This window comes from Podarcis gaigeae (assembly GCF_964106915.1).
Source record: "Podarcis gaigeae genome assembly, chromosome: 7".
Taxonomy (NCBI): domain Eukaryota; kingdom Metazoa; phylum Chordata; class Lepidosauria; order Squamata; family Lacertidae; genus Podarcis; species Podarcis gaigeae.
The window spans coordinates 1,869,855-1,897,092 of NC_139683.1; the positions used below are offsets into that span (position 1 = coordinate 1,869,855).

General features: G+C 49.8%; 1 protein-coding gene across 3 annotated transcripts in view; it reads left to right on the top strand.

The window, feature by feature from the left end:
* Positions 1-712: 712 nt before the first annotated feature.
* CPSF1 (cleavage and polyadenylation specific factor 1) overlaps positions 713-27,238 on the top strand; it is a 37,689-nt gene continuing 11,163 nt past the window's right edge. The window contains exons 1-23 of one of the 3 annotated variants that reach the window (XM_083748976.1): positions 713-809; positions 3,763-3,919; positions 5,717-5,744; positions 6,952-7,085; positions 7,946-8,026; positions 9,300-9,451; positions 10,118-10,264; positions 11,393-11,532; positions 12,349-12,459; positions 13,632-13,725; positions 14,820-14,907; positions 15,155-15,280; positions 15,617-15,668; positions 16,285-16,379; positions 17,238-17,312; positions 17,576-17,656; positions 19,233-19,328; positions 19,467-19,577; positions 21,186-21,327; positions 21,579-21,757; positions 23,513-23,649; positions 25,253-25,427; positions 25,512-25,718. In XM_083748976.1, the coding sequence (XP_083605102.1) occupies positions 3,776-3,919; positions 5,717-5,744; positions 6,952-7,085; positions 7,946-8,026; positions 9,300-9,451; positions 10,118-10,264; positions 11,393-11,532; positions 12,349-12,459; positions 13,632-13,725; positions 14,820-14,907; positions 15,155-15,280; positions 15,617-15,668; positions 16,285-16,379; positions 17,238-17,312; positions 17,576-17,656; positions 19,233-19,328; positions 19,467-19,577; positions 21,186-21,327; positions 21,579-21,757; positions 23,513-23,649; positions 25,253-25,427; positions 25,512-25,718 (2,595 nt within the window). In that variant the 5' untranslated portion in view covers positions 713-809; positions 3,763-3,775. Of the gene's footprint in view, positions 826-3,623; positions 3,920-5,716; positions 5,745-6,951; positions 7,086-7,945; positions 8,027-9,299; positions 9,452-10,117; positions 10,265-11,392; positions 11,533-12,348; positions 12,460-13,631; positions 13,726-14,819; positions 14,908-15,154; positions 15,281-15,616; positions 15,669-16,284; positions 16,380-17,237; positions 17,313-17,575; positions 17,657-19,232; positions 19,329-19,466; positions 19,578-21,185; positions 21,328-21,578; positions 21,758-23,512; positions 23,650-25,252; positions 25,428-25,511; positions 25,719-27,238 lie in introns of all 3 variants that reach the window. The other 2 variants (XM_083748977.1, XM_083748978.1) reach the window with 2 other exon arrangements.

Consider the following 27,238-nt stretch of genomic DNA (forward strand, 5'->3'; position numbering starts at 1 on the left):
CGTTTATTGCTCCTGTCTCCGGCTGAACTCATTTTCTTCCGCTAGGACCCGCGGACTCTGTCCGACGAGCCGGGTGGTTAGGGCAACTCCGCACCCGGAATTTTTCCGTAACACATCACTACTGGGAAAACAGTAGTTTTAACTATATGGACCTTTGTTGGCAAGGTGATGTCTCTGCTTTATAAGACGCTGTCTAGGTTTGTCATTGCTTTCCTCCCAAGAAGCAGGCGTCTCTTAATTTTGTGACTGCTGTCACCATCTGCAGTGATCATGGAGCCCAAGAAAGTAAAATCTCATATATATGAGATCTTAAATTTTTATAATAATAATAATGTTATAATAATAATGTTATAATGATGATGATGATGTTATAATAATAATAATAATAATAATGTTATAATCATCATCGTCATCATCATCCCCCATTATTTACCCCCTTTCTTCTCTGCTTCTGCACTCTCTCTTCTCCCTCTCTCAATTCCCCCCCCCTTACTTCTTTCTTTTCCATTTTCCCCTCCTCTTTCCCCCCTTCCCTCCCAGGACAAGACTTCTTCCATTTGCCCCCAAACCCCTTTGCCCGCCTCACAAGTTCAACCCCGCGCGGCAACTCTAAACGTTCCCAGCTCTATCATTACGTCCCGCTCGATGAGGCCCTTTTGCCATTGGACCTCCGGCTTGCCGCTCATTCCCCTCTCCGCCAATCAGAAGCCCAGTTCCACCCTCCGGCCTCGCGGCTGCGCCGAAGGTTCCGGCGGGAGCGGTTTCCTCCCGGACCGGTGATGCCCGCGCACCCTGCCGGCTGAGGGGGAGTTGAGGGCGGGGGAGGTAAGGCCGGGGCCCGGGATGGCGGCGGGGGGGGGGGGGAGACGCTGAGGGGCGAGGCCGCCTGGGGAGGGGGGAGAGGAGGGGGAGCCGGTCCGGCCCCTGAAACCGGCCCTCCGAGGAGCCCCGGGGAGGGTGGCCCGTGAGGGCGGCCTTGGGCCCCTGCAGGAGCGGCTCCAGTGAACGGGGCCCCCTCGCCCGCCCCCCCGCCAGAGCAAGGCCTCAGGGCTCTGCCCTCCCTCCCCCATCAATATATATCAGATACTGTGTATATCAAATATATGCCATATATTATATCATCTGTATATATATCTATGATTTTTCAAAAGATATTTTATTAAATATATATCACATATATATATCAAATATAGCAAAAGACAGGAGTGCCTGGCGTGTTCTTGTCCATGGGGTCACAAAGAATCAGACACGACTAAACCAACAAATCCAATATATGTCATATATTTCATACACATATCTCTATCATATATGATTTTTCAAAAAATATTGTATTAAATATGTATAATATATATTAAATATATGTCATATATATATATATACAGTGGTACCTCGGGTTAAGTACTTAATTCATTCTGGAGGTCCGTTCATAACCTGAAACTGTTCTTAACCTGAAGCACCACTTTAGCTAATGGGGCCTCCCACTTCCGCCGCACAATTTCTGTTCTCATCCTGAAGCAAAGTTCTTAACCCAAGGTACTAATTCTGGGTTAGTGGAGTCTGTAACTTGAAGTGTATGTAACCTGAAGCGTATGTAACCCGAGGTACCACTGTGTGTGTGTGTGTGTGTGTCTATATTTATATAGACACACACAGTCATACCTCGGGTTGAAGTAGCTTCAGGTTGAGCATTTTCGGGTTGCGCTCCACGGTGACCCGGAAGTAACGGCGCACGTTACTTCCGGGTTTTGCCGCTTGTGCAGATGCTCAAAATGACGTCACTCGCATGTGCAGAAGTGGCGAATCGCGACCCACAGACGCAGGTTGTGTCCGCTTCAGGTTGCGAACGGGGATTCGGAACGGATCCCATTCGCATCCAGAGGTACCACTGTATATGATTTTTACAAAATATTTTATTAAACAAACATTACATACAACAAACAAACAAACAAAAACAAACTAATCTTATGTTAGATATTTTTAGACTTAAGGTCATTATTACAGTACAGTGGTACCTCAGGTTACATACGCTTCAGGTTACAGACTCCGCTAACCCAGAAATAGTGCTTCAGGTTAAGAACTTTGCTTCAGGATGAGAACAGAAATCGTGCTCCGGCGGCGCGGCGGTAGCAGGAGGCCCCATTAGCTAAAGTGCTTCAGGTTAAGAACAGTTTCAGGTTATGAATGGACCTCCAGAATGAATTAAGTACTTAACCTGAGGTACCACTGTATACATAAATCAAATTGTCAAGAAATCTAGAATAGATGTATATTATATGAAGGAATTAAGACGAGAGAGGGGAAAAGAAGAAAAGGAAAACGCAGAACGATGAAACCAAAAATTAACATAACTAAAACTAACTGTCAAACAAAAAGTGTTATTTGATTAATTCAAACCAGTACCAGGGAGAAATCTTGGGTGGATCAAAGATCAGAGTTGCCTGTGTTACCCAAAAATGCTCCCCCCCCCCATATATTTTACAGTGGTACCTCGCAAGACGAATGCCTCGCAAGACGAAAAACGCACAAGACGAAAGAGTTTTCCGTCTTTTGAGTCGTTCCGCAAGACGAATTTCCCTATGGGCTTGCTTCGCAAAACGAAACGTCTTGCGAGTTCTTGCGAGTTTGTTTCCTTTTTCTTAAAGCCGCTAAGCTGCTAAGCCGTTAATAGCCGCTAAGCCACTAATAGCCGTGCTTCGCAAGACGAAAAACCCGCAAGACGAAGAGACTCGCGGAACGGATTAATTTCGTCTTGCGAGGCACCACTGTATTCTGGTCTCTTCAGAGGATTGGTGGTCTCTCAGGTGTTGTTGGACCCCAGCGCTCATCAGCCCCAGCTATCAGGGACAATGGTCTGGGGTGATGGAAGTTGCAGTCCAACATTTGGAGTGCCCCAGGTTTCCCATCCCTGCAATACACTGCTGGGCCATGTCTGTGAGGGATTAATTGTGCTAGCCGTATTGCTTTAAGCTTATCTGTCAGTTCAGATAAATATAGCGCTACTCCAAAGACAGCTGTCAATCAGGCCCAATGTGTGGATGCTGGGGTGAGGGAAGTGTCTACTGGGAGTAGCTAATGTGACCCCCTCCAGTTGTTACTGTACTACAACTCCCACCATCCCTGACCTCTTGCCATGTTGGCTGGGGCTGATGGGAGTTGGAGTCGAGCGGTATATGGAGAGACCACATTGGCCATCTTTGGCATCCAGTTGAGGTCTGGGACTCCGGGTGCCTTGAAGGACCTTCATCTCCCAACTTCATTTTATTTCATAAAATCCATACACTGCTTGATTGTTGTTGTTGTTTTAAAAATCCTCCGTGGTTTGCTAAGAGAAACAAACAAGAAAATTACCTTTAAAAACATGTCTGAGTAGGCTTGTCTGAATTAAAATGTTTTTAGCAAGCACTTTAAAGATTACATGGAAGGCGCCTGCCTGATGTCAATTGGCAGGGAGTTCCAAAGTGTATGTGCTACAGCCCTAAAAGGTTGATTACTTGCAAATGTGGAAGGAGTATTACGTGGCAGCTGTAATAGTGCCAGTTGCTCAGGTTGAAGTAGTTGATTGGGCCCATATGGGGTAAGGTGATCTTGTAGGTAAACTGATCCCAAGTTGTGATCTATTGCAGGTAAGGTAGCAGCAGAGTCCCCTCTATGGCCACAGCTAGTTGGCAGATAGGCTGACACCTCTCAGGGCCAGGTCCTGCTGTGGGCTTGTGTCCTGGCCTGCCAGCCGCTTTCCCCACACTGAGCTGTGCCTTTCTGCAGGGAGCCTGCGGAGATGTATGCCGTGTACAAGCAGGCGCACCCTCCCACTGGGCTGGAGTTTTCCATGTACTGTAACTTCTTCTCCAACGCCGAGCGCAACTTGGTGGTGGCAGGGACCTCTCAGCTGTACGTCTACAGGCTCAACCATGACTCTGAGGTATGGTGGACCGCCTGCTTGGGGGTCATGTATGTTGGAGGGATGAAGGGAACCATGGGCCTTTCACTTTTGTGGTGGGTGTGCATCTCCTGAAAACAACAGGCCGTGGGTTGGGCAACAACGAAAGAGTTCTTTCCCACAGTGTAAAATTGTGGAGCACCTGAAACTGAGTACAGTGGTGCCCCGCAAGACGAATGCCTTGCAAGACGAAAAACTCGCTAGACAAAAGAGTTTTCCGTTTTTCGAGGTGCTTCGCAAGACGAATTTCCCTATGGGCTTGCCTCACAAGACGAAAACGTCTTGCGGGTTTGCTTCCTTTTTCGTAAAACCGTTAATACCCGGGGAATCCGCGCTCCACAAGACGAAAAAATCGCAAGACGAAGCAACTCGCGGAACGAATTATTTTCGTCTTGCGAGGCACCACTGTATATAACCCTGCCTCAGACATGTGGTCTTGACAAATGGAGAGAAGCCTGGCCCAGCAGTGTTGGAGAGCCAGGCTTGAGCAGGATGCAGCCCCATGAGAGTTTCTTCATCCCCACCCTCGCCCAGGGACATTAGCTGATTATCAGGTAGGCATGGTTAGGAGGAAATGGCATTGGAACCCCCCGACAGGCCAATATTGGCCTGTGGACCGGAGGTTTCGCACCCCTTGGTTTGGGGTTGAGTTTTACCTCCAGCTTCCCAAGGGCATATGCCCCGCAGAATTTCTCCTGTTCAGTGCTGAACTTGGATGAGGCAACTTCTCCTTACTGGCATCCCTGAAAACTGATTTCTACCCCCACCCAACCCAAGCACGGATGTGGCCTTGCAGCTCTCGCTGAACTGCATTAGGATGGAAAGTGCCTGTAAGGACTGGAACTGGCCGTCCCTTCTTCCCTGCTTCCAATCTCTCTCACAAACACAGCCTTGTTGTTAAGCACCCGCCTCGTCACCTAAAGCAACAAGCTACTGCATGCAGGCGAATTCATAGACTTGTGTGTGGGCTGGCAGATGTGCGGAGCGTTCAAACCGTCCTCTGCACCAAGTGTAGAAATGCAGCGGAGACTGCAGGGTGAGCAATGGAGCTCCCCCTCCCCACCTTTTTTTGCAGGCTATTAACTTTTGTGGGCCAATTTACAAAGCTGCACAAACCCTGCATCCTGCCCCTCTGCTTTTCCCGTGCCAGATGTTGGTCCTGGCATGGGTGCCTTTTGTGTAATTGCTTCCAGTGCTCAAGTAGATTCCCTGGAGCTCTTGTTTTTTTTGAGCCGGCCTGGAATTAACGTTCCTTTTGCAGAGAAAGAGTGATGGTGGCCAAGCAGGGCAGATTTGCTGACCTGCTCTTTTTTAGAAGATAGAAGGAACTGACTGTGGCACCTTTGCAGCAGGGAGGCCTGGAAAACCCTGGACCTGCTGTCTAGGATGGGTGTTTCATCCAGAGCCAAAGAGGCCCAAAAGACAGCTGAAATGTTAGAAATGCATAGTGTCAACAGGGGAGTTGGTTTGGAGAGACCTGGCACAGTGAGAGCCATGGAATGATTTGGGTTGGTGCGGTTATGGGGTGCATTATGGTTCTGGGCTGCATCCTAGGGGTGTGCAGTTCTGGGGGTGGAAGGGAAAGCAATGCACAGGTGATGCCCAGATTTGCCATTCTTTGCTTTCTCTCTGGAGCATTAATGCAGCTTTGAGGAATGCTTTGGCACGCTGCCCCCGAGAGAAGGGAGGCGCTGGCCTCCTCAGCCAGACTGTGCAGCTGGTGCAGTGCGCCTGCATTGATGCTGCAGGACTGACGGTGTTCCTTTGCTTCTCTTCTAGACCTCGACCAAAAATGACAGGATCTCCGGTGAGTGGGGTGTGGGGAGCTGGGGCTGCAGTGTGCAGGCGTTGGGGGCGGGGGGAGTCTGGGCAAAGGAGCTGTGGAACCAGAAAGCCTGTATCAAGAGGTTTCCTTGGAAGAAGACTGCTTGAAGGAAGCTGCTTCTGCAGCCCCCATGGGTAGCTCAGCTGGGAGAGCAGCACACTGAGGGTCCAGGGTTCAAATCACCGGGCAGGCATGATTTTATACCCGTTTCTGGGAACCACAGAAGGAGGCGAGAGCACTCTTGTGCTTGAATCTTGCTTGTGGGTTTCTCATAAGGGCATCTTGTTGGCCACTGTGAGAACAGGTTGCTGTGCTAGATGGACTGCTGGCCTGAGCCAGCGGGTTGTTATTATAGTCTTTTAGTGGGCTCTGATTTTCTTGCCCGGCAGACTCTCCCTGGTGCTATCTTGGGGCCGTAAGTGCTTGGTTGCTTCTGGTGCCAATTCTCTGGGCCCCCAAGAACGGTCTCTGCTGAAACGAGGAGCTACTTCTAGGCAGCCCTCCAAGCAGCCACTGATCCGGGACCTTCACGCTTCTTAGCAAATGCCTTCCCAGCTCATGGGCCCTAGCTCTTAAGGGTGGAGCACACGGACATGTCAAGATGATTTTGGTGCAGCAGGTTTGGGAAAGATCTCTCCGCCTGAGGCCTGACAAAGAGGCTGCTTCTTAGAGTACGCCAGCCTTACCCAACCTGGTGCCCTCCAGATGTTTTGGAACGCAACACCCAACCCTGACCGAGCTGACTGGGGCTGATGGGAGCTGTAATTCAAAACATCAGCACAGCGCCAGGTTCAGGAAGTCTGGAGTAATTGCTGAGACAGATGTGTAATTACTGTTTTTCATACGTTTGCTGTTTTTTCTGCAGTCAGGGACTGAAAAGAAACAGCACGGCCACCTGGCCACCAGCGTTGAAACACACTGAGGTTGGCTTTCCATGCTAAGCCCATCTTCTCAGTGCTTATGTAGGCAGGCCTAATGTAAAGACTTGCTGGGAACAGGCCCTCTCCCCTTCACCTAAAGCAGAACATTTAGGCGGTCCTTTCACTGGTCTTGGTAGCATCCGTGGGCTGAGTTCGCTTGGTGGCAGGATACAGGCTGAAAGGTTTTGGAGGCTTCTTTCAGGCACAGAAAAACGGGTTGTGGGAAGGGGCTCAGAGCCTAATGCGCCTCCACTTTCTGTCTTGCGTAGAAGGCAAAGGTCACAAGGAGAAACTCGAGCTGGTGGCTGCCTTCTCCTTCTTTGGTAATGTCATGTCCATGGCCAGCGTGCAGCTTGCGGGAGCCAAGCGAGATGCCCTCTTGCTCAGCTTCAAGGATGCCAAGGTAAGGGGTCGGCTTGGGTGGGGGGCCGTGAGATGCTGAGGGCGCAGGAGCCTCAAGGCACCCTGCTTGGGGAGCTGCACATCTTGGAGGTGGTGGAGGGTTTTGATAGGTAGTGGGGTATTGTTATAAGTCAGTGTCCCTCGGAGCCTTTCCTAAGGGTCCCTGGCCCCTCGACTTGCAGTTGACTATGGCGCGCCTCCTGGGTGGCAATTTCGTCTGGCAAGAGGCTAAACAAAATAGCCCTGGAGTTCTTAGGCTGAAAGGAAGCCAAGTCCCTTTCCAGACAATTTTCCAGAGCATCGTAAGGAGAAAATGTCTTTGAATACCAGTTGCTGGAAGCCACAAGGAGGAGAGAGGTTTCTAGGGCTCGAATTCTGCCTGCTGGTTTCCCACAGCTACTTAGAAGACAATGGAACTCTTAGTATAGCCTTCCACAAGATGGGACCTCCAGATTTTTGGATTACGGCTCCCATAATCCCCAGCCAGCACCAGTTTAGGGAAGGCTGCCTTGATGCACTGTGTGTCTTGCAGCAGTTAAATGAGTTTGTGTTTTGTGAAACAGGAAGAAGAACTGAAGAGCAACCATGCAAATTGAGGAGTGAGTTGCCTTAAAGCTCTTGGATTACATGGGGTTCTCCTTTAGGCTGGAAAACATGGGCTTGCAGCAGGCAGATCAGAAATGAATAGGCACATGAGAAAATGTAGCAAGCTTTATTAGGGGAGGGAGGTAATTAGTTAGATTTATAGTCTGGCCCTCCCAAGGGTTCACTGTCGGTCAGGTTGATTATTACAATTTTCCGCTAAAGAAAAAAATGAAACTCTAGCAGATTGCCTCTAATTTCCTTTTTCCTGCCTCCTAGCTCTCCGTGGTGGAATATGATCCTGGCACCCACGACCTGAAAACTCTCTCCCTCCATTACTTTGAGGAGCCAGAGCTGAGGGTAGGTATCCTAAGGCTTAAGAAACAAAATAAAAAAATTTCTTCCAGTAGTGCCTTAGAGACCAACTAAGTTTGTTATTGGTAGGAGCTTTTGTGTGCATGCACACCTCTTCAGATACCTGAAGAAGTGTGCAGACATATGAAAGCTCATACCGATAACAAACTTAGTTGGTCTCTAAGGTGCTATTGGAAAATTTTATTTTATTTTATTTCGACTATGGCAGACCAACATGGCTACCTACCTGTAACTAGAACTAAGGCTTGCGGTTTAAGTTTTGAAAGCTGCTGTGGTAGTAGCTGCCACTTGTTCTCTTCCATAGCCAAGGGACACTGTCAAATCTCTTGCACCCCCTGAGACTCTTGATGATAATAATGATGATGATGATGATAATTTATTATTTATACCCTGCCTGTCTAGTTGGGTTTCCCTTGCCACTCTGGGCGGCTTCCAACAAAAGATGAAAAATACATTAAAACATCAGTCAATAAAAACTTCCCTAAACAGGGCTGCCTTCAGATGCCTTCTGAACATCAGATAGTTGTTTATTTCTTTGACATCTGGTGGGAGGGCTTTCCACAGGGTGGGTGCCACCACCGAGAAGGCCCTCTGCCTGGTTCCCTGTAACTTGGCTTCTCGCAGTGAGGGAACTGGCAGAAGGCCTTCGGCGCTGGACCTCAGTGTCCGGGCAGAACGATGGGGGTGGAGACAATCCTTCAGGCATACAGAACTGAGGCCGTTTAGGGCTTTAAAGGTTAGCACCAACACTTGTGCTCGGAAACATACTGGGAGTAAGTGCAGGTCTTTCAAGACTGGTGTTATGTGGTCTTGGTGGCTGCCCCTAGTCACCAGTCCAGCTGCCGCATTCTGGATTAGTTGTAGTTTCCGGGTCACCTTCAAAGGTAGCCCCACGTAGAGCGGCAGCAGCTATTGGGAAGGTGAGGAAGTGCCTGATATAGAGAGCCATTTTGACCTGTTTGCTTTTTCAGTTAGGAGTGGGCAGCCTTTTGCAGCTGTCCTCCCTTGCAGGGAGCCCCTCACTTTGAATGACAGCTCTCCATTTGTCAGGGAACACAACCAAGACTTCTCCCTTCCTGAATCCCTTGCAACTCTGTTCTCATGCCAGACTCCCTTGTTGCATTTGGGTAAGCTCTGTGGATTGAGAGGCACCGTGTATTCTAGACCCAAGGGAGCACAGCAGAATAAAAGGAAGGGTCTCCTGCTCCCTCTGTGTCGCCCTGCCCAGTACTCATGGCCTGCTCTGTCTCTCCCCCAGGATGGCTTTGTGCAGAACGTCCACATCCCAAAAGTGCGGGTGGACCCTGATGGGCGCTGTGCGGTGATGCTCATCTATGGCACACGGCTGGTGGTGCTGCCATTCCGCCGAGAGACCCTGACGGATGAGCACGAAGGCGTCATGGGAGAAGGGTAAGGGCTGCCTTGGCTCTGCACTGGCCAGAACGACCGATACTCGACTGAGGTAGCATTTAAAATAATCGGGGTCTCAGAATGGGTATGTTCCGTTGAGAGTCCTTCAAGGCTGCGAACAGCGGGACTGTTGTGGCGTCCAGTCCACTTCCACTGTGCTAACCTGCTTCTTCCGTCTACAGCAGAGTATCAGCGGTGCAGCGGTGTGCCTGTGCGGAAGGAATCTCAGCCAGGCAGTAAAACTCTCATACAACAGCTTCTATTCGACGAAGCTTTATCGTACGGTAGCAAACAAACAGTTCAGCCAGGAGAGAGCGAAGACATGATGCTTCTCCTGTCACAGCCAAAACAGAAAGTAAAAACGTTCACATAACAAAGATGCGAACACACCCGCAGTCGTCATTTCCCCTTGAGCTGTTAACCTTGAAAGCTCTGGGTATCCTCACAGGGTGGCATTTAGAGGAGAAAGGGACTTCAATGCAGGGCGGGACAGTCAGAAAACTGCAAGTAAGAGCTAAAAGCAAGAGTAATTCATGCTGCATTACCAGTTTTTCATCTGTGAAATGGGTACCTTGTGGAGCTCGTGACAGTTTCTCAAGTGTGCCCCTTGGGAACCCTGGGGTGTATTTGGCCCCTGTGAACTCTTGGTGATATCTCTTGTTGCAGCCAGAAGTCAAGTTTTCTGCCCAGCTACATCATTGACGTGCGGGAGCTAGACGAGAAGCTGCTCAACATCATCGACATGCAGTTCCTGTATGGCTACTATGAGCCCACCCTACTCATCCTCTTTGAGCCCAACCAGACCTGGCCTGGGTATGTCTTGCCTTCCTCCTCCCTCTCTGTTGTTAGCTTTGCCCCAGAACAAGTGCTGGCCAGCTAGCCCCCCGTCACAAGAAAACAAAACTGGCACTGCAGCTCAGTGCTAGAGCATCTTTTTTGCATGCAGAAGGTCTCCAGCCTGAAATTCTGGAGAGCTGCTGCCAATCAGTGTAGGCATTACTGAGCTAGATGGACCAACAGTATAACTTGGTATCAGTATGTGGCAGCTTCCTGTGCTCCTCTGTGTCTGCCTCGAAATCTAAACTCAGTCTGCAGATAGCCAAGGGAGAGCTGTGGGTCTCAGTATGGATGAATCCCACTGTTGTGTTAGGAAATGAGCTCTGGGGCTGGAGGGAGTCTGGTGCCCTTTGCCAGACGTGGTATGTCAATTCTGGGACAAAACCTAGGGCTTTTGCTTCCACTTCTGTCCCTTCAACGTTGTTCCCTCCCAAGCACCATCTGACACTTCATTATCTTATATATATATATTTTTTTTTATTGGGTTTTTTAAACGTATCATTTCCAACAATAATATAACATAATTTCTTATCTTATACAATGTTTCAGACTTCCGTCAACATCTCTGATGATTTCCCGTTCTTTATCACTTATTCTGCATTTCTTAATTCCTCTATTACTCTTAATTATCACTAACTAGTAATTCTCCTCATAGCCTTTCTTGCAATATTTCAAATACAGTGTTACCTCGGGTTACATACGCTTCAGGTTACATACGCTTCAGGTTACAGCCTCCGCCAACCCAGAAATAGTGCTTCAGGTTAAGAACTTTGCTTCAGGATGAGAACAGAAATCTCACAGTGGCAGGCAGCGGCAGCAGGAGGCCCCATTAGCTAAAGTGGTGCTTCAGGTTAAGAACAGTTTCAGGTTAAGTACGGACCTCCGGAACGAATTAAGTACTTAACCCGAGGTACCACTGTAGTCCTCCTTACAAAACTTCTTGCTGACGCTTCATTCTCTTGGAACCTGATGCTGCCAATTCCCGTTTCTCTCCCCATACCGCCGTCCCCAGTTTCGGCTCACCTTTACCGCACCTGCCCCACTTGCCTAGGCTGTGTGGACAGTGATGTCAAGTAGCAGAGCTCTTTCCTTGTCCCTCTTCAGGCGGGTGGCTGTGCGCCAGGACACCTGCAGCATTGTGGCCATCTCCTTGAACATCATGCAGAAGGTCCACCCCGTCATCTGGTCTCTCAGCAACCTGCCCTTTGACTGCACCCAGGCCCTGGCGGTACCCAAGCCCATTGGTGAGAGGAACGGTTTCTTCCCGCTTGTTGTGTGGAGAGGGAGAGGTGGCGCAGGCGCTTGTGCGTGGGGAGAACAAGGCGGCTAGAAGCTGTGAAGATCTTGGGGGAGGGATTTCCATTTTGAGTGGAAATCCCAAATTGTGGCAAAGGTGGTTGGACAGTGCGGGGAGGCCCATAACACATGTAAGCTCCCAAGTTCAGTTGCCAGTAAAAGGTAAAGGGACCCCTGACCATTAGGTCCAGTCGTGGCCGACTCTGGGGTTGCGGCGCTCATCTCCCTTTATTGGCTGAGGGAGCCGGCGTACAGCTTCCGGGTCATGCGGCCAGCATGATTACGCCGCTTCTGGCGAACCAGAACAGCGCACGGAAACGCTGTTTACCTTCCCGCCGGAGTGGTACCTATTGATCTACTTGCACTTTGATGTGCTTTTGAACTGCTAGGTTGGCAGGAGCAGGGACCGAGCAACCAGAGCGCACCCTGTCGCGGGGATTCGAACCACCGACCTTCTGATCGGCAAACCCTAAGCTCTGTGGTTTAACCCACAGCGCCACCTGCGTCCCAGTATCTCCCCTTAAAAAGAAATCTTTGGAAAAGGCATGCACCTGAGACCCTTGAACAGCCTCTGCCAGTCAGAGTAGGTGATCATGCGCTAGATGGGTCTAGCATATTTTTCAGATAGGGGGTGTGTTCTGGGCAGCAGCTTCCCTTACTCAGAGGACAATGTAGACAAGCTCACCTTCCACCAGCTTGAACCCTGCGGCTCAAGAGTGACAACTCCGTCTTGGCCTAACTCTCCTCTCCCCTTCCTCCTTTAGGCGGAGTTGTGATCTTTGCGGTGAACTCTTTGCTGTACCTGAACCAGAGTGTGCCGCCTTACGGCGTGTCCCTCAACAGCCTCACCAACGGCACCACCGTCTTCCCGCTAAGTAGGCCTTTCTGCTTTCCTTCCCTTCTATCAAAAAGAATGTCTAAAGCACTTCATATTTTAAAGATCCCTCAACAGTGCACAATATGAGAACAACACACCTTAAAACAAAAATGCAACCTAAAATCAACAAAACAGCACAAAAGCGTATAAACAAATACAAAAACAAGTACAGCAGAGATGCATGAAATTCATAGGCATAAATCAGGGTCAGAGAAAGCCTGGGCAAAAAGATTTGCCTTTATAAGACATCTAAAGCAACTGATGGCTGCTGCTCTGCATATGGCAAAGGGAGGGGATTTTCAGTGTCGGGCAACCGCAGAAAAGGCCTGTTTTGGGGTCCCTGCCCTACAATATTCTGCAGGGTTGTGTGCTGCAAGTAGAATCTCCCCCAGATGATCTTGCTGATCTTTACAGGTCTGCGCAGGAGCAGGTGATCTTTCACAAAGGTCATCTGGTCCCAAGTTGTTCAGGGCTTTATATGTTAACAGCAAGACCTTGAACTTGGCCTGGGAGCTGATCAGCAGCCAGTTCACTCCCTCAACGCAGGTGTAAATATGTGTGCCTCCACCTGCCCCACTCTGCAGCCTGGCCACCCCACCCCCCTTTTTGAAATATGGCAACCCAAGTTTACCAACACATGAATCATAGTGGCTAAGCTATTCCTGTCCAGGAAAGTGTGCAGTTGGTGTACCTACCTAAATTTGATAATAGGTTCTCCTTGCCACAGAGGTTATTGGATGTTGGCAAGCTGCTGGTGGCCCTGGAGGTCTGACCACTGTGCTCCTGATCATTTCGAGCGTCTGCGCAGGACGTCATTTCGAGCGTCTGCGCATGCGCGAGCGGCAAGACCCGGAAGTAATGCAATCCATTACTTCCGGGTTGCCACGGAGCGCAACCCGAAAGCACTCAACCTGAAGCACATTCAACCCGAGGTATGACTGTACTAGTGTGTGTACATGGAAAGCTGACACTTTCAGCTTCTGAAATTCTGCCCCAGTTAGCAGGCTGTGAACTCGCGTTGCAAACCTGGTAAGTAGATAGAACGCTTACAACCCCAAGCAGTACTGCAAGAGGGAAAGTGCTCAGACCAGGCTACATCTCCAGCGTCCTGAGTCCTGCCCCTGTGTCCTGCTACTTTGGGCTCTGCTGATGCCTTCCTCCTCTTTACAGGGATCCAAGAGGGAGTGAAAATCACACTGGACTGTGCCCAGGCGGCTTTCATCTCCTATGACAAGATGGTCATCTCGCTGAAAGGAGGGGAGATGTAAGGCTTCAGATTGCTCTCGGGTCACCAGGCACAATGACCTTTGCCAGCTCCCAGCAGGGAGCTGTTCTGTTCAGACCTGGGATGTTTCTGCTTACAGAAAAAACAGCTCTGCAGCTCTGCTCACTTGGCCAGATGCAGGGAAGCTGCTTGCTGCTCCCAGTTCTCTTGGACCGTAAACATCCAGCCCATTGGAAAGAGATTCCGCTTTTGATGTTGTCATGTGTCCCAAACAGATGCTTTGTTCAGCCACTGAGCCTGTAGCTAAGTCAGGCTGACCTCTTTCTCCCTGGGTTCTGTTTCTGCCCCTCTCAATGCAGTGAAGTCGGTAAATATTTCATGGCTTAGCAAATAAACTTAAAGCCCAAAGATGAGCCTGACACGGGTGATGGAGACGCAAGAGCACATATTTCTTCAAAGCGCCAGAGAGAGAGAAAGAAGTGGAAGAGAAAATGTTTGCATCTGCTAGCCGATGTCCTATGAAAGAGATTATTGGACACCCGGCTCCAGTCTTGGGCAGGGCTGAGTTTGCTTTAGTTGAATGCATATGTTCTTTAAACCTAACTGTTTGCAGTGTCCCTGGTGGGTGGGAGTCGAGTGGAACTTGGTTGCCTGAACAGCTGCAACACTCGACTTTTTGTCGTTTTTCTTGGGCAACTCATTGCAAACCTCTGGAGCTGGACCCCTTCAGACAACCTAGTTTTGCTTAGTTGCCAGTGTGTGGCAGTTGCAAATATCAGTTAACGTAGAGGAGAAAAGTAGTCTTCTAGACCCACCTAGGGAGAGTATGGTAGGGCAGCTAAACAAATAGAAAATTGGCAGTGGCAGAAGGAGTCCAGTGTGTGGTTGGTCTTTCGGCCTTTACCTTGAATTGTCTCCCTCTCATAGAATTTTATAGCTGGAAGGGACCTAAAGACTCATCTAGTCCACCCCCCTATGCTTTGTGTTCAGTGAGAGAGGGGCCAATATCCTGGGGTTGAGTCTCCCCAGGCCACTGCATGTTTGACAGGGCTCCTTGCAAGCTTTCTTGCTCACACATTGTTTGCCCTCTGCCAATGGGAACCCTTCACCTGCCTCCCTTCCTCTTTCCCTAGCTACGTGCTGACCCTCATCACCGACGGCATGCGGAGCGTCCGATCCTTCCACTTCGACAAGGCGGCAGCCAGCGTCCTCACCACTTGTGTAAGCTCCATTAGGCCGGGCACTGGCAGAGTCAGGGTGGCAGGGTTGGGGGGGGGGAGGTTGAGGCAAAAGCCAGTTGCGTATATGAGATAAATGTGATTGCTGAGCCCAGTTGGTGGTGCCCCTGCCCTGTTTTGCCTCTGGGCGCCCCCTGCTCCCTTGCGATGCCTCTTTGCCCGCTTCTCCCATGAGGCCTTGTCTGACACTCCATCTCCCCACCCTTTTCCTTCTGCCTTTCGGATCTCAGATGATCACTATGGACCCCGGCTACCTCTTCTTGGGCTCACGTCTTGGCAACTCCCTCCTCCTCAAATACACAGAGAAGCTGCAGGAGACCCCCATGAGCGTTGCCAAGGACCCCGCAGAGAAGCCGGTGAGTTCTCCTGGGACCTGGCCCACCCCATTTACTTAAAGAGCAGTGTTGCATTAGAAGTTCCCCCCATTGCAGGACAAACCCCAGACAGCCTTCCTGTCCAGTTCTGCTTGAATCTGGCCCAGCCATTGAGAGTATTTGGGAGGCAGGCATAGGGAAGGGGAGCCCGGTACCTGAGTGGGTCTTGGTTGGAGGGAGAGCAAGCAGCTGATACACTGACTGCCGTGAACGAATGGAGGTTTCAGTTGGAAACTCTTCACCTGTTGGCTTCGAAGGGAAGTCGGACTTGATGAGTCCCCTGCCTTTTGTCAGCATGCAACTTCCTTCCGCCTGCAGGAGGAGCCTCCCATTAAGAAGAAACGCGTGGAGCAGACTGCAAACTGGACGGGTAGGTGGCTCTGCCCCAGAACCAGCGAGAGGGGGTGCTGGGGGATCCGGTACAAATTACCGACTCCTGGTGTTCTGGGGAGTGGGTCATAAGAGGGGGGGAAGTGTTGGAATACTGCCGGGGAGACGGGGGCATTTGGCAGGCCCCCAGCTGGCTCCAGCCGGCAGCCGGGCGATCTCCGGTACAGCATCAATTAGTGACCCGAGCCTCAGATACGTTTAGAGACTCAGCACGCTCTTATCAGCAGAGTGAATAAATTTCCACAATGGAAGTGGCGGACAGAGACATGTGTAAGCGTTATTTACAGGCGTTTATTCAGCATAGTTCAGGAACAAAGGAAAAACCTGTCTGCTTCCCTTCGTCTCCAGCAAACAGCAGGATAGCAAAAGCAATATACAAACGGAAGTTCCCAGCAAGCCTGTGCTGGAAGTAAACAGGCATGTGACACACAACAGTCAGGCCTGCTCCTTTTAAGGTGGAACGGAACTATATCCTAAATGGAAGTACCTAGGAAGAGCTGTTGAGTGGAGTGTGCAAGAGAAGGAAAGCTATGAAGAGGAGACACAGAGCTAATCCCAAGGCTTCTCCTACCCACATCCTAATGTGTCCTCTGCAGGGGGAAAGTCAGCTCCTCAGGACGAGGTGGACGAGATCGAGGTGTACGGCAGCGAAGCCCAGTCTGGGACCCAACTTGCCACCTATTCTTTCGAGGTACCATTTACATGTAGCTTCTGAGGACATGATACAAACCTGCTTATGGCAGGCATGCTCTCTCTTCCTGGGGTGACGGAAGAAGGGCAGGAGAGTTGGGAAACTCAGTGCTAAAGACTCAGCTCCTTTTCCTCACTGCGGGATCACATTCACCCGGTGCTCTACCAGCTGCACTGGCTCCCGGTGGAGTACAGGATCAGGTTCAAGGTGCTGGTTTTGACCTTTAAAGCCCTATATGGCTTAGGACCCTCGTACCTACGGGACCTCCTCTTCTGGTATGTCCCACGGAGGACCTTATGGTCTTCAAACAAAAATATCTTGGAGGTCCCAGGCCACAGGGAATTTAGGCTGGCCTCAACCAGAGCCAGGGCTTTTTTGGCCGTGGCCCCGATCTGGTGGAACGCTCTGTCACAAGAGACTAGGGCCCTGCGGGACTTGACATCTTTCCGCAGGGCCTGCAAGATGGAGCTGTTCCACCAGGCCTTTGGCCAAGGCACAGCCTGGCCCCCTCCTTTGGTAATCCTCACAGAACTCTAGCCCAATGGTTGCCACTAATTTGATTCGAACTGATTTTAGAATGAATTGATATTAGAATGCTGTATTATTTTATTGTTGTTAGCTGCTCTGAGCCCGGCTTTGGCTGGGGAGGGTGGGATATAAATAAAAAAAAATTATTATTATTATTATTCCCTTCCCTATGCTAGACCATTCCTTTGAGCTGGCAATGAATCAAAGCACACCTGGAATCAGAAATTCTTTGTAGTCTCCCATCCTTGCTCCTCTACCTAGAGCTATTCCTTGAGCTGTAGATAATCCATGTGCCTTTTCTATTTCTCTCTCCTCCCCCAACACTGACAGGTGTGTGACAGTATCCTGAACATCGGTCCCTGTGCCAACGCCGCCATGGGGGAGCCTGCTTTCCTTTCTGAAGAGGTGGGCACTCGGCTGGTTCCTTCTCTGAGCTCTGGGTGTAGGGACGGTCAGGATCCGGTGCCTGGAGAAAGAACCCTAGGAGGGGTGGGGAAACTTGCTAGGTTTGGCCCTTCTGCCCTTGCAAAGGGTTCTAATGGCACAGAGAAGCTTGCAAAGGGCTCCTGGAGGAAATCAAGGACACTTGCTGTGAAGTACCTGTGAGTGAGACTAGCTCACCACTCTCAATCACCTAACACTCTCTGTCTGTCTGTGTCCATCTTCAGTTCCAGAACAGCCTTGAGCCCGACCTTGAAATCGTAGTGTGCTCAGGATACGGCAAGAACGGCGCCCTCTCGGTTCTTCAGGTGAGCGAGCAGAACTGCTGGGGTGGGAAGCGCAGGGACTGCACTGTGCGAAGGCCTGCGTCGGTGAGGAGAGTCTGGCGCAGGTCAGGTACCAGTGCTACAGCACCAGCGGCATGCCCTAGGCTTACCAGGGCTGCCCCAGAGATCAATGGAGCAGTCTATAAACACCTAGGAACAAGTAGGTGGGTGGGGGTAACACACAGGAGGAGGAAACCAAGCCTGATGAGGAACGGTTGGAGCTGGGTATGTTGAGCCTGGAAAAGAGGAGACTGATAGGCGATATGAGAGCCATTTTCAGATATCTTAAGGGCTGTCACATGGAAGATGGAGAAGGCTTGTTTTCTCCTGCTCTGGAGGGCAATGGCTTCAAGGTACGAGAAAAGAGATTCCGACTAAACATCAGGAAGAACTTTCTGACAGTTCCGTTTCTGAGTCCCTTTGTGGTCTTCTCCAGACTTTGGCCTGCTACTGTGCTCAGCTGTGTTCCAGCTTTTAACAACCATTTCAGCATTTACCCCTCTGTCTTGCAGTTGTTCAGAGAGCTCTTCAAGTCTTCCGGTGTCTGACTTCTCAACTTCCTTAGTATCGTATTTTCTAGCTTGGCTTATATACAATATTTCCACTTCCACTTCCAATCTTTTAGCCAATCAAGAACTGCTATTTCACACCAGGTCTATTTTTCCTCATGGATCTCCCTTCCACACAGTGAGACAAACAGGCTCTTTGAGGTGCATACTTGGTTTACCTGCCCAGAAATTGTACAACTGCTGGGGAGCCCGCCTTGAGTGCCGGAACCCTAATTTCAGGGGGGCGCGACTGGTGCGGTCGCATTGGGTGCCGTGCTGCAATGGGCACCACAACAATGCTGTAGAACATAGCACAAGAGATGGGGAACGTTGAATTTAAACATTGCACCGGGCACCACTGAAACTTGGGAGCCCAAAGTCTGCCACTGCCTAATTTCATACACACACACACACATTTTTATTATTTTTTTAACATATTAATTCCAACATTCATACAACATAACTTCTCATCCTATATAATATTTTTGGACTTCCGTCAATGCCTCTGATGATTTTCCGTTATTTGTCACTTATTATTATCCTTAACTAATAATTCTCCTCAAAGTCTTTGGCCCAATGTATCATAACTGACTTTACCTCCTCATCTTTCAAATGCCATTCAAGCAGCAATTTATACATTTTAGACAAAGTTTTACATTTGTTACTCAATATTTTGATTTGTTTTCGTCAAATCCTTTTTCCTTAAAATCCTGTTTAAACATTTCATTGACTTGGCGGTAGTGTAGCCAATCATTCACATATTCTTTAACTTCTTCATAGGGTTTCATTTTCCATTTACCCCCTTCTTTTTGTATTACTGGTATTTTTCCATATGTAACCCAATTCTTGCTCATATTTATCTTTTTCACACTCATTGCTTCTAATGGTGATAACCACTGCAGTGTTTTACGTTCTAATAGGTTTTTATACCTATCCCATATTTCAAATAGAGATCTTCCGAATGTATGGTTTCCAAGCCACTGCCTAATTTCTTCCTTCCTTCTCAACAGAAAAGCATCCGCCCTCAAGTGGTGACGACCTTTGAACTCCCAGGCTGCTATGACATGTGGACAGTGATCTCGCCCCAGAAGACGGAAGAGGCAGCGGTACGTATGGCCTCTGCTTCCCAGGGGCTTTGAGCCACCTTCTTTTGAGGAGAAGGCTTTCCTTCCAGCCTCTCTCCCACAAAGCCAGAGGCTCTGTGCACTGTGACAGCATCCCTGGCCACCCTCTTCTCCCAACAGGAGGAAGACGCTCAGGTAGAAAGCGCAGAGAAGGAGCCGTCCCCGCCAGAGCCTGCTGACGACGGGAAGCGGCACGGCTTCCTCATTCTGAGCCGGGAAGACTCCACCATGGTGAGTGCCGGCATTTTTCATTGGGCATGGCCCTGGGTGCACTGGCAGCTGAAAGGGGCTATTTGAGGGAGATCAGCCGAGTGGGCATTGTCAAAGAGGTTGGGGGGTGTACAGATCTGCCAAGGGCTGGCAGCATGAGAAGAAAGCTGGAACTTGCTCTGCCCCCTTCACTCTGGCCCCAATCATAATAATAATAATAATAATTTATTATTTATACCCCGCGCATCTGGCTGGGCTTCCCCAGCCACTCTGGGCGGCTTCCAAAAAAATATTAAAATACTGTAATACATCAAACGGGATGCGGGTGGCGCTGTGGGTAAAAGCCTCAGCGCCTAGGGCTTGCCGATCGAAAGGTCAGCGGTTCGAATCCCCGCGGCGGGGTGCGCTCCCGTTGCTCGGTCCCAGCGCCTGCCAACCTAGCAGTTCAAAAGCACCCCCGGGTGCAAGTAGATAAATAGGGACCGCTTACTGGTGGGAAGGTAAACGGCGTTTCTGTGTGCAGCTCTGGCTCGCCAGAGCAGCGATGTCACACTGGCCACGTGACCCGGAAGTGTCTCCGGACAGCGCTGGCCCCTGGCCTCTTGAGTGAGATGGGCGCACAACCCTAGAGTCTGTCAAGACTGGCCCGTACGGGCAGGGGTACCTTTACCTTTTTAATACATCAAACATTAAAAGCTTCCCTAAACAGGGCTGCCTTCAGATGTCTTCTAAAAATCTGGTAGTTGTTGTTCACTTTGACATCTGGTGGGAGGGCGTTCCACAGGGCGGGTGCCACCACCAAGAAGGCCCTCTGCCCTGTAGCTTTGCTTCTCGCAGTTAGGGAACCGCCAGAAGGCTCTCAGAGCTGGACCTCTGTGTCTGGGCAGAATGATGGGGGTGGAGACGCTCCTTCATGTCTACTGGACCGAGGCCGTTTAGGGCTTTAAAGGTCAGCACCAACACTTTGAAGGATCCACCTCCTCAGAGTATTGCGGAAGAACAATGTCAATCAACATCTGATGATCTCCTTCTACCGGTCCACAATAGAAAGTGTCCTTTCATACTGCATCACGGTGTGGGACACTGGTTTGACATCAGCTGATAGGAAGTGCCTACAGAGGGTGGTGAATACAGCACAAGATATTATGGGCTGTCCCGTGAATCCGCTGGATGAAATAGTGGAAGAATGTTGCCTCAGGAGAGAGATTCTCAGGGATGATTCACACCCTGGCCGGCACTTTCTTGATCTCCTGCCCTCGGGCAGAAGATACGGAAGCATAATTAGTCGCACCAACAGGGTAAAGAACAGCTTCTATCCGTGGGCTGTTAGGCTGCTGAGTGAAAAGATAACAACAGGGCAACTGACTTTCGGGTTTGGTGTGTGTGTGCGCCAGTAAACGAGGGGAATTAAGACTAAGAGAGCTGAGTGGGGGGTGATCGTGTAATCTCACTGTATACAAGATGTGACAATAAAGTATTTCAGATTTCATATTAGTTATGGGGTGGCATGACTCCACACACACCTTGCTTTTTCCGGGGGCAATCCCTGTATGATCTCCCTCTTGGGAATATTCCCTGCAAGGGCACATGGGTGTGACTGTTTCTTCTTTGCCCCCCCCCCCCCCCAAGATCCTGCAGACAGGCCAGGAAATCATGGAGCTGGACACCAGCGGCTTTGCCACCCAGGGGCCCACGGTCTATGCCGGCAACATTGGCGAGAACCGCTACATCGTCCAGGTGTCTCCCCTGGGAATCCGCCTGCTGGAAGGAGGTGAGTACAGCCAGAGGTCTCAAGCTTGGTTTTAAAGGCAGCCGTTCCTGGAAAGAGCCCTTGGCCTAGAAACTGAATCACTAGACAGGGGAAACGGTGGAGGTTGGTGAGAGAGACTTGAGCAGACATACTTTTGAAAGCACCACGGATTCTGGGACGTTTGGTGTCCGGGCTGGGGGCCAGTGGAGGGCGGCCTGAGCTACCGTCAGGGCTTGGTCTGCCTTTCAGCTGCCTGTCTCTCTGCCTCACAGTGAACCAGCTGCACTTCATCCCAGTGGATCTCGGCTCGCCCATCATACACTGTGCCGTGGCCGACCCCTACGTAGTGATCATGAGCTCCGAGGGGCAGGTCACTATGTTTGTGCTGAAGAGTGACACCTACGGGGGCCGGACACACCGGCTCACCTTGCAGAAGCCGCAGCTGCATCACGTGAGTACAAGCTATAAATAAATGAATTTTATTTCTACCCTGCCCTCCCCAGCCAAGACCGGGCTCAGGGTGGCTAACACCCGATATAAAACAAATTGATCGAAATACAACTTAAAAACAAGATTAAAAGACAACATTAAAATACAGCCTCATTTCAGTAGAAACTCAAATCAAAAACTTTTTTGGGGATGAAAATGTCAAGTCTTCACCAAGGCTAACTTTCCAAACTGGTCCTACATGGGCCAGAAAAAGCCAGGGAAGTCCCCAAATAGGAGTTCCATCACAGAAGGAGAAAGGAAAAAGGAAAGAGGGGGAGGGGATCAAGTTGATTCCAAGCCAAAGGCCAGGCGGAACAACTCTGTCTTACAGGCCCTGCGGAAAGAAATCAGATCCCACAGGGCCCTGGCCTCATGAGACAGAGCGTTCCACCAGGCCGGAGCCAGTGCTAAAAAGGCCCTGGCTCTGGTTGAGGCTAATCTGACTTTCTTAGGGCCCGGGACCTCTAGGGTGTTGCTATTTATGGACCTTAAGGGCCTCCATAAGCGTAGAATCATACAATAGAATTGGAAGGGAGCTTGAGGGTCATCTATTCCAACCCCCTGCGATGCAGGAATCGTTCCCACAGCCGTCCCTAGATGGGCTTGAACCACCAACCTTCTGGTTCACAGCCAGACACACTGACCCATTGCACCAGGAGGGGGCCACAATCCCTTAGAACAGCATTGTGATTATCCCAGACTCAACCCTGCAAACATTAGCTGCTTCTTATACAGAGGGCTTCGCAGTCACATCTCATCACGGAAACTCAAAATCCTGTGTCTGGTTCTGCAGCTCAACCAAAGAGCATTTATTTTACTTGCAGAAGGCCCATGGTTCAATTCGTGGCATCTCCAATCTGTTTTGTTTTACAAGGAAAGGATCCTAACCCTCCTCCACCAGGGCCAGGGCCTTCTCAGTGATGGATCCGACCTGGTGGAATGCTCTGTCCCATGAGATCAGGGCCCTTCAGGATTTAACTTCCTTCCGCAGGGCCTGTAAGACAAAACTATTCTGCATGGCTTTCAATTTGAATTTAGCCTGATCTTTTATTCCCCTTCCTTCCCTCTCTCCCTTTTTATGAAGATTCCCCGCTCTGGGATCCCACAGCTAATTCTCCCCTGGTCTCCTCGCTGGCCCAAATAGGACTAATTTAGCCAGCTAGCCCTGGTGATCATCTAATGCTTATTGGATGGATTTCCCCCCTAAATTGATTTTTGAATTCTGAATTTATTGTTATTCACGTTTTATACTGTATTTTGTGCAGTTTTTTGTTCTTTCAATAAAGTGTTTTAAATTTGTTGTTTGCCACCCTGAGCCCGGTTTTTTGAACTGGGAAGGGTGGGGTATAAATAAAATATTATTATTATTATTATTATTATTATTATTATTATTATTATTATTATTATCATCATCATCATCACCCATATGGTTAACTTGCAGAAATACATCTGAAAACACTGAGCAGTGCCTGGCATGGTGAGGCTCTATCACCCCTTCTTCTTGGCTAGCATAGCAGAAGACATTGTGCAAAAACATTCATGTTTGCTCAGTTTGCGTAGCTTATCAGTGAGGTCTCCAAAAGTGGATCTTCTAACACAGCCTGCTTTCAGCCGAGGGTCTTGGCATAACCAGATTCTGAGTCTGCTTCCATGCTGCTCAGTTAAGAGCAGGTCATCCTGTGTCTTGCTCTGAGGCAACCTCTTGTCACCCCTCCAGCAATCGAAGGTGATTGCGCTGTGTGTATACCGGGACGTCAGCGGCATGTTCACCACTGAGAGCCATTCATCCAGCTCCCGGGACGAGCTTTCCTTGAGGACTCAGTCAGAATCTGAGGCTCCCATCCAGGACATCAGGTGGGTCTTGAGGCATGGCGAAGAACTCTGGGAAGGGCTAGGGATTTAGCCATTTTGTGTGGGAGTTTGGGTTGTAAAATAGGGGCTGTGAGATGGTTGTTTGGGGTTTTTAAGGCTTTTCTGCATAGGAGGTATATTGGACGTGTAAAAGTACAAAGGGGTAGTTTGCTTAACTAGTTTCGCATGGAAGGGCCAAAAGTTCGTCTTAGGAACCCAGCAATTCGGAAATAGAAACTTAATCAGTACTCCCCTGTTCCGATTGCTTAAAAGGTTGAAAGGGGGAGTGAAAATGTTGTATATAAGTCATGCTAGAAGATAAATTAGGCTGCAGTCCTAATCATACCCAGTATTGGGCGTAGGCTGGGCCACTTCATCCAGGTTAAAGGACTGTCTGGTAGAGACAGCGAGAGGAAAATAAAGATATCCACTTGGTCACGGCGGTTCACTTAACACAGGGGTTCTCAAACGTGTAGTACCAGTGGGCAAGTATGATGGGAGTCGTAGTCCAACAGCAGCTGGAGACCCAAGTTTGAGAAATACCGACTTAACAGGAAGTAGGGATTGGATTGGCTCGTTTGTTTGTTTGCCTTCCTCCTCTCTCTTGGTGCAAGCTACAGCCTGCACTGTCACACCTGTTCTTTCAGGTAATTGGGGGCAGGTGTGCTCAGTGAAGAGATGGGAGGATTCAAAGTACCTTGTGTAGATCCTGAGTAAAGAATCAGATACCTACTTGTGAGGACAGTGGCAGGAGAAATTCTCAGCTGGCCCTCAGTTTCTTTGGCCCTCAGTGTTGTTTAACCCTGTAGTGATGCCCCATCTGGGACTTCATTTAAGCTTTGGGCCCATGTTCTGCCTACAAAAGTTTTGAGACCTGCACTGTAATCTTGCTGTGAGTGGGCCTGTTCTTGGATCAAGCTTTGCAACAGCTGCCCAGGTATCTTAAATGTTGGAAATGTAAAAAAAGTAGATGGGGATTATTTTCATATTTGGTGGACCTGTGACAAGGTTAAAAAAAATTGGGAATCAATCTATAATGAACTCAAAAAAATATTTAAGTATACTTTCCCCAAAAGACCGGAAGCGTGTCTGTTAGGCTTAATAGGAATGGAAATCAAAATGGGAGACCAAAATCTGTTCATGTATGCTACGGCCGCCGCAAGAACCCTCCTGGCCCAAAGATGGAAAACACAAGACATACCAACCATCCAGGATTGGCAGGTGAAGTTGACAGAATATGCAGAACTTGCCAAATTGTCAGGGAGGATCCGGGACCAGGAAGATCAAAGATACCAAAATAACTGGAGTAAATTTATTGAATATTTAAAGGAGAATTGTAAAGAGGTTAAGACACTAGCAGGATTGACATAATACCCTCAATGTATAATAGTACTATTGTGAGAATGAGGTGCACAATAGAAAGGGGTTAAATATACCAATTGCAGGGAGGGAGGGGAGTCGCGACTTGGCAGAGTCAAAGGGAATGTATGGCATTAATATGGTTTGTTGGAAAAGAATATGTAAGGAAAACAATAAAAATTCACATGAGTGATGCAGATGTCTTGAACGTAACTGCCTTCCTCCTCCTCTCTTCTCCCATGTACAGCAACACGATAGACGATGAGGAAGAAATGCTCTACGGTGAATCCGGCACCTTGTTTAGCCCCACCAAGGAGGAGCCGCGCCGCTGCAGCCTGCCCTTGGCCGACAAGGATCCTCACCAGTACAAGACAGAGCCCACTCACTGGTGTGTGCTGGTCCGGGAGAACGGTGCCATGGAGGTGAGGCCCAGGCAGTGCCCGGGGCAGTCTCAGCTGGGTCCCTCTTGGCCCCTGCTACATTCTCCCTCTTTCTCTCTCGCGTAGATCTACCAGCTGCCTGAATGGCGCCTGGTCTTCCTGGTGAAGAATTTCCCCATGGGGCAGAGGGTGCTGGTGGACAGTTCCTTCGGGCAGCCTGCCAGCCAGGGCGAGGCCAAGAAGGAGGAGGTGGTCCGTCAGACCGAGATGCCGCTGGTCAAGGAGGTGCTGTTGGTGGCCCTGGGAAATCGGCAGAGCCGGCCATACCTGCTGGTGAGCTCCGAGGGTGGGGGTGGGGGGTTATCTCTGTGCGCAGAGGTATCTGTGTCTCCCATCTGCTTGGATCTGAAGCATGTAGACATTTTGATACACACGCAAAGCAGCCAAGCAGGAAACCCAGTAAATCAAGACACCAGCCCTTCTACAAGTTTGGCCCCCTGGCTTCAAGTGATGGTGATATTGGGGCAAATGGTTTCTGCGCAATAAGTACCGTATTTTTCGCTCCATAAGACACACCTGAGCATAAGATGCAACTAGTTTTTAGGGGAGGAAAATAAGAAAGCAACACAAAGCCTCCTGAGCAAAGAGGGAGCGCTCCTCTCTCTTCGTTCTGGAGGCTTTGCGGGGCTAACCCTGAAGCCAGGAGAGCAAGCAGGATTGGTGCGCACCGATCCCTCTTGCCCTCCTGGCTTCAGCGAAAACAAGCCTCCTGGCTTTCCCCCCACCTCCCGCAAGAGCCGTGTGCTCTTTAAAGGGAGTGTGGCTCTTGGGAGCGCGTGGCTCTGTCCCTTCCCCCCACCACCCGCAAAAGCCAGGGATAGCCACGCGAAGCCTCTGCAGGGCAGTGGGATGAAGGCTCCCCGCTGCCCTGCGGAGGCTTCGCACGGCTAAGCCAGAAGCTAGAACAGCTCTCTCTTGCTGTTCTGGCTTCTGGGATAGCCGTGCAGCCTGCATTCGCTCCATAAGACGCACACACATTTCCCCTTACTTTTTAGGAGGGGAAAAGTGTGTCTTATAGAGTGGAAAATACGGTAGGTGCAATTGCTTTTCATCTGGTGCAGGAAGAGGGAGGGAGAGAGCCAATTTTTTGGGAATGCCTGGGCTCTTCCGTGATCATATTGCAAGGTGTGTTTCTGATCCCCACCTCTTGAGTGCTCAACACACATGTGGCTATCTCTCACTTGGCATGTGAGAGATAACGGGATTGATGCCCGCATTCTCCACCAGCAATCATACTCGGGGGAAACTATAAGCCAATGGACCTCTGGATGTGGCTGGACTACAACTCACACCATCTTTGACCATGCTGGCAGCTGAGGTTTGTGGGAGCTGGAGTCCAGCAACACCTGGAGAGTTCCTGAGACCCTTTGCCCTAAGTCACTCACTGCTCCCTCCCTGCTCTTAATGATCTTGTGGGAGGAACTGAGGGAGACATCCACTGATGCACCACCCTCCCCACCTCACCTGGGGCTCAGGGTTTTCACACTGAGGAGGACCAATCAGCATCCCTGCAGGGCTGAGTGTCTAATTCATAGTTCTTACCTTGCCCTGTCCTGGAAGCTGCTTGGTCGGTTGAGACTCACATTACTGGTGCCTGAGCCTACAGTGGGGATAATTGAAAGTGCTGGTTTAAACCTTTAAAGCCCGAACTGGTGTCTGGGATGCTGTTGCCTAAAGGACTGCCTTTGTCGGTGTGAGGTTATCCAGCGTTCAGCATCGTCAGCTCTCTGGTCTCCCTGTAGTGAGTAGCGGGAGTGGGGCCTTCTCTGCAACAGCACCTTGATTGTGGCATT